Here is a 12,658-nt window from a genome sequence, read left to right on the forward strand (position 1 = left end):
CTTGCCGCCAGCCAGCGCTCCGCGGTGATAAACATTCATGGTCCCGGTAATCCGAGGCGAAAGTTCAATCCAGTATCTCAGCTATTCTCGAACGATAATGACGCTACAATTTTACGGAAGGTCGGAGAATTCATTTTTATTTCCAGAAGTTTTCTCTTCGCGGTTGGTCGCGACTTCCGACTAAATCAATTTAACATGATCCTGGCGGTCGTGCGTCGGCTTCTGCATTTTTCATGGGAATCGTCGGCCGTCGCAGAAAAGCGGGGACCACGGCACCAACAAATCCTCTCTGGCCCTCTATTCCTGTTCTCCAGGAAACCTGTAATCACCGTCGGCGTTATTTAGAATATTCATGTAGATCATGCGTGCGCGCATCAAACGGCTGGAGGACTGCTTTCGCGGACCTCTCTTTTCGCGTAGTACTCGCGGAAGTTTTCAGTCTATCGTAGGAAGTTGATGAAGAACCACCGAGCCCGCGGTTGAATGAAGTACCGCCGGCGTCGCGTCGTGAGAGTGACAAACGCGAGGGTTCGAGCATAATGGACTTTGAGAAATCAGTGGCAGCCGGAATCTAAAAAACACAAGGACGAGGATATCGATTTTTCCGGTGAAATGTCATCTCGAAGTACGATTAGTCGGTCTGTCAAGTATGGGCTTCATTTTATTGGTATTTGGCCGGGTACACCGTTCCCGGGGTTGAGGAAAGTTTGTTGGGTGCTGTCCGCTGTTCTTTGCCAAATTGGCCAGTACAAATACATGATCACGCACTTTAAGACAAACGACTTTGTTGAGTTGATAGACAGTTTGAGTTTGACTTTGACGTACACTTTGATGACCATTAAATTAACCATTGCTTGGATGAACCACGGGTGAGTAGGCATATTCTATCGTTTATGTTTACAGAATGTTACTTTGTACTTTCTTTGTATCTTGTACCTATCCATACTTCGTTATAATTTTATTTCATGATTGTGAGCATTGTGTTATTTATTCTAATATACAGGGTAACGATAATAAACGAAGACTTACAGATTCGCGTTCCATTCTTCCTTTTCTTATTAAGAAAAAAGCGGCCCTCTTGAAAACTATCTTATTATAAAGCAAATAAGATAGAGTGAATTTACGTTCGCTCGCCATGAATTTTCAAAGTAGATTTGAAGGTGTACAAATTTAATGGTTTTTCAACTGGAAAATAAATAGGGGATGCTATCCTACCTATACAAATGCTATGTGTTTAATTAAACTATCTATAGAATTTAGGACTATAACGACAATTAATACTCTCAGACTATTCCAAAAACACTTAGTACAAAGGCTTATGTTTTGTTTTCAAATAATTAGTCAAGAAAGCTTTTTTGGTTTAATAAACTCGCAAAATTGGAGGATACTATTCAAGCTTTAATTTAAAAAATGAATACTTCATTCCTGTGAAAGTTCGCTCAAAGAGAAGTAATGCAGATTTGGGTAAAAGAATACGTTCGGGGGGTGTAAAAGGAACGAGCATGTTAATGACTCTGTCTGTTAGCGTGCTGCGTGAAATCATATCGACCATGGAGGTTGATTGCGCCAAGTATGCAGTTGTCGACACGAATAACGTGATATCGAAAACAGCGGATCTTTCATTTCGTCTAACGAGCATAATTCCGGTGCTCTATATGATGTCCGTGAGCTGTCACGCAGTTGGCACACTAACAAACCCACGATACAATGATTCCGTGGATCCGCAGCTTCTCATAAACATGGATTTGCCGTTCGACATTAATCAATCGATGACTTACGAACTCGTGCTAGCCGTGCAGATAATTTACCAAATTATATCAGCGTATACGTTCAGCCTTTTCACTGCTTTCCTTTTGATGACGGTAAGTGGATCAGAATGAACGCTCTGCGATCGTAATGGTTTACGCTCCGACAGATTCCTAATAATCGTTCGTAAGTATTCGTAAGAATTTCTTAACCCCTTCCCGTGCCATTTAGCTCGACGAAACTCGGGCCCGAGCGGTCCGCATCAACGCGCGCTAAACAGACCAGACCGATGTTTGTAAACAGTCGCAATACGATCCGAAATTGGTAGATGCCCGCAATGCCTGTGATATAGTCAATTTTACGCGATACTGGAGTTGAGGATGTAAACTCTAATGCTTTTACGTTTATAGATATTATAAATTTATTATATTTTGTATAGAATAATGTAGTATATAATAGCTGTTTATATATTATTGTAGAAAATGTATAGCAGTTTTCGAATGTAGTCAAAAAATCAGTCCGCGAGCTCGGCTTGTTATGTTTACGTTTGGCCCAAGTATCTTTTCGCGACTCAGACTCGCGATATTTATGTTTGGCCCAAGTATCTGTTCGCGAGTCTGACTCGCGATGTTTATGTTTGGCCCAAGTAACTGTTCGCGACTCAGACTCGCGATATTTATGTTTGGGCAAAAATCTTCATCGCGAGTCTGACTCGCTAAAGTACGGGAAGGGGTTAAAAATTTGTTCAAAAGCGTTAGCAATTTTAGCCGCGTAATCTCTGCAGTTATCAATCAATTGCTGCTGCCGTTAGATCTTCTTTTATTTGACTTAAAATTCTTGTATTGTTTTGTGTGCAAAGAAAATGTAGTCGTTGGATTCTGGATTCTTATACATTTATGGAATCTTATGGAAAAATATGCATGTTAATCAAAATTAATGTGGTTTCGTTGTTTTTAGATACTTCACGCAGGTTGTCTCATCGACATATTGTGCTGTATAGTAAGACGCGCATCTGCTCAGGATCATGGACAGTTTCGATTTGTTGCAATGAGACATCAAGAAATCATTTTGTTCACACAACGAATTGAACGACTATTTACGTACATAGCTCTTTTCCAACTTCTATCGAATACTCTAATTATATGCTGTCTAGGATTCCTTTTCATAACAGTAATTAGTTTCTGGCCTCCAGTATTTAAGACTACTTGCACGCGCTTTCGTGCAAATGATTCCTAAAATAAAAATGATTCCTTGTTTCAGGCATTACAAATTGAAAATGGACTTCCCTTGATTTTAAAGTCTTCTCTTTTCTATATGGTAATTTGTTTAGAAATATTCTTGTACTGCTTTGCGGGGGAGTACCTTGACATTAAGGTAAACTAAGCTTTATATCGTACAATCAAGATATGCAATTATTATATCAGAATATACAATTATCGCATGCGATTATGGATTTATATTTTACAGAAATTTTTTAGCGTTTAAAGTATATAAGAAAATTTTCTATTATTCTCCAGAGCAACATAATGGTCGATGCATTATACCAAATGTCCTGGTATGATTTTCGACCGGCTACCAGTCGGCAATTAGTGCTTTTAATTCAAAAATCTCAGAAGGGATTGCCGCTCACTTTCGGAAAGTTTTCATCCCTCAGTTTGCAAAGCTTCGCAAACGTAAGGTTCTCAAATGTGACTTATAGACACCGTTAGTTCCAAACAAATTCAAGTAATTATATATAATGTTGGTACCTTTGATTTTCGTGTTCGTAGATTATGAAAGCGTCGGCGTCTTACATGTCGGTACTTCTCGCGATGTCCTGACCATCTCATGTTATCCATTCGTAGTGGGGTTTTAGAATTTAGAAGAGGATTAGCTTGTTATACGAAATAAACTGTTTGCACGTACATCGTTTATATCTTTGTTCTGTTGTTTTCTTTCTGGACATTAACAATAACCGTACCACCATTGGTCAAACGACCGGTTCAACAATTTTTATTCTACAATACAATTATTGAAATTACAAAGACACATCCACCGGAAACCATTCAATTTTATGCATCCAAAAATATATTAATATAAATATTGGACAACCTATAAATATTAACAACCTGGTACGGTTAGTGTTAAAATAAACAGATATAAAAAGTAAAATGATAATAACTGTGCTTTAATGTGCTCTATTTGAGTTGTTTTTACAGGAGTAAGAAGATATTTAATGATTTTTAAAATACGAAATAAAAGACTATATTATTATACGAAAACAATGGAAAATTTCGTACGAACATGATACAAATTTTATTATGATCATGATCTGCAACCAATTTTGTGCACCAATAATTTCGTAATAATTTCAACTCGCTTGACTGAATATGTTATTCTTTTGCAGACAATTTCGAACAACTTTAATTTGGATACAGTTTTGGAGAATCGATGACTACTAGTCTTCCTGAATACTGATGATGGCCGTTTAGAGTATTCAGTGTGAAGGTAAAATATATAAACTACTTTACACGATACGAAAAGGTAAATTATAAAACCAGCATAACAATATACAATTACGAATGAAAATATATGTATACACACACAGTATGTATCAGCTTATTTTTGCTTATGTTTAAAATACACGGGATATTTTAATTTTAATAATATAAAATAATATAAAATTTAATTGTTAATATGTCACGCAGACTAGAAGTGTTAAAGAAAGTACAAGAAAACGGACAAAATATTCATTTAAGGGTATTATAGTTTTTATTGTTCTAAAATATTCTACATATCTTTATTTTCAAGAGAATACTTTTGTTCGTCACTGTGCGTACAAAATAAATCGAAATAACTGTTGTACGTCGGAAATAAGTATTAATCAAAATAGAAAATTTGGTGGAAACCCCAAGTCAGCAATAAGAGACAGAAACAGAAAACCGAGTTCCCCCAACGAAATTGTTCATCGTGCAAAAGAAATCTGAAGTTAATCCGCGACTAACACGTGACTTGACGTTAGAAAATTAGGCGAAAATTGTGCGTTGACTCAGATGTCCTAATAGGTTGAACGACCAGGGGCTGGTTTTCGCTTCGTTCGCAATTTCAACCCTCGTTTGTTCTCACCCGTCGCATGATCGAGCCAGATGGCCCGAAAGAGATCAAGTTGGCACGGATCTGGGATTGCTTATCAAGATAATTTTCGTATCTCAGCCTTCCATGAAACTAAGAGTCGATACTTGGAAGGGCTGTTCCGGTAGGCATCGTCTGGGGAATTAAAGGTCTGTCGAACTCGAGTATCATTAAATTTCAAACACATTTCCCTCGATATCCGATTACGTACAGTCGCGGACAAAAGCATTTGCGCAACTGGCTTTTAATTGGATGGCTTATAACTTTAATATCTCCTGCTTGTTCCAGTTCTGGCGATGCGTACGATCGCATTGCAGGCTAAGAGCTATTTTGCAGTTTTTGCCGCGTAACCACAATAGGTAAACCTGTATTTGCCAAGAATAAATTTTGTATTCAAGCGATGTCGTTTGCATCGTTATAACTTTGAAGAAAATTGTTGAGGAAAAACTTAGATGGTGTATCCACCAAATATTTAACCAGTTTACGAAGTATGCTCAAACTAAATTGTTTTTCCGTTTAAACGAATATTTAACGTTATTATTGAAATATATGTACAGGCCACATTTACGCATTTCTGCCAATCAGTTTAAATTAATTGGCGAGTGATAAAAGATACATGTTCGCAAAAATTTTCAAAACATCGTCCGATAATCATAGTTTGATACTATAGGGGTCTGTTTCCCGTTACGCGAAAAGAACTACGTCGTCGTCATCATAATGTAAGAATCGTCGCGGTTCGTTTCACGTGGCATTAATTCAATGCATAGGGGATCAGTTGACATTGGCGCGAGCATGGTCCGATAATCAATTTCCCGGCGCTTGTTTTTCCTATGTTTACTGTTTACCGGCTAGTCTCGCCGAACGCTCGTCTGGTACGTAGAATAGAGAGACGATGAACGAGGACCGGTGGTAGGAGGATGTTTCGGGGTGTCTGGTAGGGGCAGAGGGACGAAATTAGGCAAATACCACGCGCCGAATGGCTGGCAGAAAGTTTTTGAAGTTTCGGACGCGGTCCGCTTTTCTAGGAAAGCCGGTGCATCGGCGGCGTTGGCGTTGGCGTTGTCGGCGTTGGTGTTGGTATTGGTGTTGGCGTTGGCGTTGGCGTTGGCGGCGTTGGCGGCGTTGGCAGCGGTGGCAGCGGTGGCAGCGGCGGCGACGACTTCCCCGGGCCGAGCGAATTGGTCTCCATGGAAACCACCCCAAAGCCAATCTGGGGTGCATTCGTACGTACATTTACCCTTGTCGAGGCGCGTCTGCAGCACCCTCCTCGGCCCCTGCCCCCACCATAAACTCGCTGCCCCTCGTCGTCGTCCCCCTATTGTCCCTGCCCCTCTCTTTCGGCCTGTCTCGGGCTATCTATCTCTCTTTGACCTCCACCATCTTGCCTCTCCGCCCTTTTACGTGTTCCTTCGCGCCTTTCCATCCCGCCATAATCTTCGTAGCCGCTTCATTCCTGCTTTATCTCCATAACCTTCGCTTCCTTCTTCCCGTTCGCTTTATTTCACTTCGCCGTCGGCCGACCTTAATAAGCTGCCAGCTTTCGGATTTTCTGCCATGACCGTTTCTAGTTTACTCGCGATCATTTCGCTGCTCGCTGCTCCGCTTGATTTCACGGGATTCGGTTCTCCTTGTTTCTCGCCGTGTCGAGCCGTGCACGCTGGAATTACTGCGAGCCGGGTATATGCGCGGATTCGTGCATCGTGGTTCTGTTGGTTTCTTTGTTCATTATGTGCTAGCCACCGGTTTCTGTTACGCTGATCCGTAAGTTTCTTCTGTTTTAATTGTTGCGACGACTGGCGACCACTGATAAATGGATTTCAACGCTTTTTCGTGGTGATGGTTATCTTGTTTGCGGATCGAAATTCCTGTAGCGAAATGCAATTGTCAAAAATGTTTTGGCTGCGGATGCGTGCGCGAAAATCTGCCGAAAATCGATAATAGAGGCATGCCTGCATAGATATTTTCCTCGTATTCGGGAACTTCGTTCGTCTGCTACATTGTGTATACTTTGCATGTTTCATATGTTTCGCGTACGTTTCCTTGGGAAATTATGTAAAAATATACTTTATATTTCGAACTATTATTATCTATTGTACATATTTTATGAAAGCTTTGCTGCAGAGTTTCAAAAACATACTAATATTTTACTTGTCAATGGACTTGTTTAAAAGAACCATACCGTATGCTAATTTGAAAAGAAATTTGTAAAACAGTCGATATTTTGCACGAAAACTCTCGATTCAGCGCTATACACGTGCGCAGACTGATAGCTATAGTATGCACAGCGAACGACTCGGCAGAGAAGGGAAGCAATTTCTGTGCCTTTTAATTATCTTTCACTTGGCCAGCTTTCTCGTGTCAATGAGCGGACGGGCAATTGCTCGGAGCATTTCCTATTCCGCGAGAATTTGAATCTTGTTACTCAACAACCTTTGGCAAAGTTGTACTCTTTTGCCACGCTCCGAAGTGCTTTTAAGTTCTGACGTTTTCATAGTTGAACGAGTGTGTATGTTGTTTCCAATTTTATTGGTAGCGAGTTTGTAAAGCTGCCAAATCGAAAGCTTTCAATGGAGGACAGTTTCAAAGCAGTATTGTCCGGATTGGATTTCCGAAATTTGTAAACATTTGCCGATGGAAATAACAATACATTTTTGTACAATTCAACATTTTCTCTCTGAAGCGTACTAAATGTTTTAGAAACACACGGTAGTTGTTTAAAACGTTGTAGCGCCGAATTTAGGAAACGAGAAAATGCGGATGTGCAAAAATGTAGAAAACACTGTTAGCTTTCCTAAAACTATACATGTATTATGCTTCTTTCGGATCATGACAATAAAAATAACTCGCACGTAGGTGTTTTTCAATTTCAAATAAAAACGATATCACAGGCGTATGCATGGACGTGTAAAACATTTAAACTTTATTAAAATTATGTGAAAGCCCTTTTATGAGAAAGTAGAATAATAAAAGCACTTCGTATGAGACTGTCTACCAGTTTTAGTAAAACAGAGGATAATACGCTCCCTTGGACATGTTCAGAAAGTTTTAATTTCAACCGAATTGTAATAATTGCTTCTTCTTAACAGAGTGAAACGTTAGTCAAAATATGTCGCGTGTGTCTGCAAATTCTTTGGAAAATTTCTAAATTGGAACGCGTTTGAACGACACCCATTTATTAAGGACGTTATCTTTTGTCTTTAAACACGAGCGAAATAGTTTCTGTTTCATTCGCTACCACTTGCTCGCTGGTATTAAAACATATTATCGTTTCAAATTTTACTCATTTTACTCATTTCGAAATTACAGTAAGTTTTTTAATATTCTCTGCACGATGTATTTCATTTAGAAGCAACCTGTGTCTAGTAAACGCACCACAAAGCAAAACACACCGAGCAGAAGGGATTCTGTTACTTCTGACAAGTGAAAAACTGTACGGTGCATATTGAACGCACACACGACAATAATTAAAACGAAATGCAGTTACGCTTTTCTCAATCAAAAATTTGCTCCGTCGGTTCAGTCGAATATCTGAATATTTTGTTATTTTAATTCAGTTTAAGGATTTGCAAATCATTTGCTTTATAATTAATCTTTCGCTCTAATATATTCAGTGTACCTTCAGTTAGGATTTACGAAATAGAAGAGAATTGAAACAGTACATTGCAAAATTTTTATTAACTCTCGTGCACTGTTGCGAAAATTTGAAAATTTCGGAAAGTAAATTACAAAAATCTCATTTTCATGTCGAGTACAATGCGTGCACTCTGTTGATGTCGATTTATTGGAAGAACTGTTCTCGTGCACGTGGATGAAATAAATTGATTTTACGAAGCTTTGAGATCCCGGGAACGACAGATAAAGTGTTAAACAATGATCAAACAGAAGAGACACTCAAACGCTCCAATTTTGGCGACTGTTCGCTAGACTTCTCTTTCGGGAAGTACAAATATACTATGTTGCGCGACGGCATTGGAGAGCGCACGGTGTTCGCGTTGTTTGTTTTCTGGCGCAACTGCGTTTGCGTGGACCAATCTGCATCTCGATCTTGCTACAATGCCCCAATCGTCTCGGCAACTAACCGGCGAAGAGACTGTAGCCCAAGATTAGGCGCTCTATTTCACCCTTGCAATTTCGGCAGTATTTACATACGAATTGCGGCAGCGCGTCGCAAAACGAGACTGTGGTGGTTGTCGATCGTTGTGTGCACGAAAGGCGACTGTCGATCGAAGGGCAGTCATCATGGATTCATGACTAATGAGCTGCGAATTTCTCGCTGGTTGCTACGCGTTCAGCCGCTAGGTAATGAACGTTGGCAGTCCGTGTGACAAACGTTAAATGGAGGACAAATTATTTTGCGAATTTTCAGCAATGCATCTGGGAGAATATCATCAGTCGACGATGCTTTGAGATGTCGTACAATGTAGCTCCATTATTATGTTTGAATTTTATGATTAATTTGTTTTTTTGCTGTTGTATTGAAAATTTATCGAAGTGCTATATTGTTTTATTTCAAAGGAAAAAACGACATACGACAAGACAAAAGTGAAATTGAAGAAGTGGAAAAGCTAAGCAATGAATAGATACGTATTTGATTATGTTTGCATGTGTGAAAAACATCAACGGTTTTTTAAGATTTCAGTATATTAACCAAAATTTATGGAGCTTGTCAAATTTTGTTTTCGTCCAAACATTTAAATCATTTGTAGCTTTTTTGTAAAAGTTTGATTTTTTAAATATTTTTATTAAATATATAAGCTATAAAAGCTTAGCTTTTTGTAACTATATGTTCACAAGAACACAATTGTTTTTATTTAACTGACTTTATAATGCCGTCATGGTTTAGCAAATATTATGCCAAATCTTTTCCAGTTTATAGATTATTGATTAAAGCGGTCTTAAAAGACCTCTATGCAATGCTTAACGAACTAAAAATATCTTTGGAATTTAAAGTTCACAACGAAATGTCGTGCACATTTCTCTTTAGTAAGTAGAATGTATTCTGTATCACTGAATCACCGTAATTTCATGCTTGTAAGTTTCCATTCATTTTCACAATCTTTCCATCTAGTATCTCGTTGTTCCTGTTTTGTCTCTCGCGCTTTGTTTCTTTCAGTATGCATAGACTAGAAAACAGAACGAAAAAAGAACGTAACAAACACTCGCACCTTCCTGTACTATACATATAGAGCACGGAAGAAAATGCTAAACATCTACCCTGATATGTACCTCTCGTTATATGCATGCCAGCAGTAGTCGTTCGACGAGCAGTACGAACGTCGGGTCAGTTTGACCCATAAAACCTTATTCCATACGCGCTGCCAAGTTTTAAGAAATCGCGAGTTCTGCAAAAGCATGCCGGCAATATTCCTTATGAAATCGTGAACGATATTTATGTAGACACAAGCTTGTGAATTAATTAGCAAAATCTGAGGATACTGTATTTGAAATGTATTGTTCTGTTCCTTATTGTTCAAAATCGTATCTGTTATTCATACGCTCGGGAATTCTATGAACGCATACCTATATGCAGTTCATTATAGTTTGCTGAAATTTAAACATAAGAATGTTTGAATTCACCAATTTATTGTCAATTGTGTTTCCACAAGTCTGTTCGTAATTTCTTTCGATTCATTACATCCAATTATGCTTCGACGCTATCATTATCAATATCATCGACGAAGTTAACGAATTCGTCACCGCCACCGCGACGGTTCAGAATAAATGGGACAACCTGAATTGCAAAAGTCGACTACATCGAAAGTATCTACTATGTATGCAAATACACATGGATACACATTCGCGATCTCGAAGAAAATATAGTTTAAACAGTGGGGGACGCCACCAGTTTCGATCTTCAATGCGACAGCATAAAGTCTGTATTGTAATTTTATTCAGCCCCATTTTGCAATTCCGGAATTCCTGGATTTATGAAATATAAAAGTATTGACTCCCGCAGGAGGTGCTGCAACTCCCCTACTGTTTCCCACCGTCACCTTCGAAAACGACAGGATAATACTATTATATTATATGATCTTCGCGACATAAGTTACTTTTATGGAACAGCATTTTGCCCATTATGCTTTTTCACATCATATTGTGCAGAATGGACGAATAAAAATTATGTGCTTGAGCACATGGATCGCATAGGAATATAACGTGTTAGAGTTGACTTTGCTGTGGCCTTTTTCAACCGAATCGCTGTTTCATTCATTCGCTTTTTATACACTTAGTTATTGTTTCTTATATAATTTTCTATCCATTGCTTTACTTTCACAACCATTAATACTTGATAATTGACTGTGGTCATCGGCTATTTTGAAATCGGTGTATTTTTAATCGCCACCTAATTGCTCATCATTCGGCGATTTAGTTTAGAAAGATTAATAAATCTGCAAGAAGTATCTTCAGAAATGTATTTTGAAAAGTTGATAAATATAGCTAAGAATAAGCACAGTCATCGTCAATAATAAATACATTAACACCAATCGATAACTGAAAAATTAAATTCAGAATTGCTTTAACCAAGATGCACAATATTCTGCTGCAAATCTTTTTGAGCCAATCTATTTTGATATTACAGAACAAGATGATTAAAATAAATGAAAACAATTTTCATTTTACCATCCAATTTTACCGGGATTGTCCGTGGCGCCACGATGAAATTTCCATTTAGCGATACATATAATGTTGAAATATGATATACAATAGATCATTTTGCAACGTATAAACATGTTTCAAATGTTTTATACTGCATCCATTTCTTCACACCACTACATCAACGATGATAATAATAAGAAATTATAAATGTTGTCTTTTGTCTAACTTTCTTAAGGTTTTTTTGAATCGGGGCACGCCGATCACCGGTGGCCCCCATGGCGTCACAGCCAAGTTAGGTGCCGATCACCGGTAACCTCCGTGGCATTCAACCTGTTAAATATTTCGATCAAGTAAAAAATTTTCTACATGGAGTTACGTATAATAGTTGTCGCGCGAAAAGATCGTCATCGAAAACGAAGAACACAAGGGTCCAGAGACCCGACAATGAAAATTCGATTTCCATTTCGGAACATGGACACAGAAACGACTGAATAAGTTGGAGTGTAAATGCGAAGCCGTTGATAGAAGCGCTAGGTGTAAATCAAGGGACAGGTTTTCCACGAAAATGCGAACCGCAGAGAAAAACTGTTCAGCCACGGACGAAGACAATAAACTCGCGGAACGAGGAACGTGTGGCGGCGGTTTGTTGCCGGGAATAATAAGTGTTTGCCTCCCACGCGTCGCATTTTTGTTGGCGGCGCCCGTGCATTCATTTCCTGGTGAAGCACCACTAACGAACAGGAGGTGATGTCCCGGGGGCGTTTAACTCTTAATTTTTCAAAACATTGCCGAACCTCTTTGGGGAATCGAATGAGTGAAGCCCTGCGGAACTGCGTTCACGATCGTCTTTCACGGACCATTTTCTGCCGATCTATGGCAGTTCGATCAATATCGGCCTTTTATTAAAGCTTAACCAAACTCCGGGTTTATACAAGTGTGCACAATTCGTTGAATATCTCGAGGCTTTAATTTTCCTTTTCAAAACAGCAAACTGCGTACGCTTTTCAACTAAATTATCGATTGCAGTTTTGTTTATTTCATACCGTTTATTTTGTTCGTTTCAAATTGTTTATTTCGTCAATTAATCGATTAACATATTAAGGGCCGCGATCATCAAATACTATTAATATAAAATCTAAACTATGATCAAATAGAATGAAAAAATGTTAAAATACTATCGATATGATCAATTGTAACTTTCTAG

The 12,658-nt window shown here is 38.6% G+C and overlaps 1 protein-coding gene across 4 annotated transcripts; it reads left to right on the top strand.

Moving 5' to 3' along the window:
* Nucleotides 1-2: 2 nt before the first annotated feature.
* LOC144475507 (odorant receptor 10-like) lies at nt 3-4,368 on the top strand. 4 transcript variants are annotated; one of them, XR_013494880.1, is made up of 7 exons: nt 3-869; nt 1,526-1,862; nt 2,704-2,916; nt 3,007-3,120; nt 3,264-3,419; nt 3,516-3,647; nt 4,133-4,368. XR_013494880.1 is itself a non-coding variant. In XM_078191473.1 (6 exons), exons 1-6 carry the CDS (start codon nt 613-615, stop codon nt 3,564-3,566), a joined length of 1,128 nt encoding a protein of 375 aa, XP_078047599.1. In that variant the 5' UTR covers nt 3-612; the 3' UTR covers nt 3,567-4,368. The 4 variants fall into 4 exon arrangements, 3 of the variants coding, with proteins under 3 accessions (XP_078047599.1, XP_078047600.1, XP_078047601.1); XM_078191473.1 differs by having other exon boundaries at nt 3,516-4,368; XM_078191474.1 differs by having other exon boundaries at nt 3,007-3,063; nt 3,516-4,368.
* The last annotated feature ends 8,290 nt before the right edge of the window (nt 4,369-12,658 follow it).

This window comes from Augochlora pura, chromosome 10 (genome assembly GCF_028453695.1).
Source record: "Augochlora pura isolate Apur16 chromosome 10, APUR_v2.2.1, whole genome shotgun sequence".
In the NCBI taxonomy this organism is placed as follows: domain Eukaryota; kingdom Metazoa; phylum Arthropoda; class Insecta; order Hymenoptera; family Halictidae; genus Augochlora; species Augochlora pura.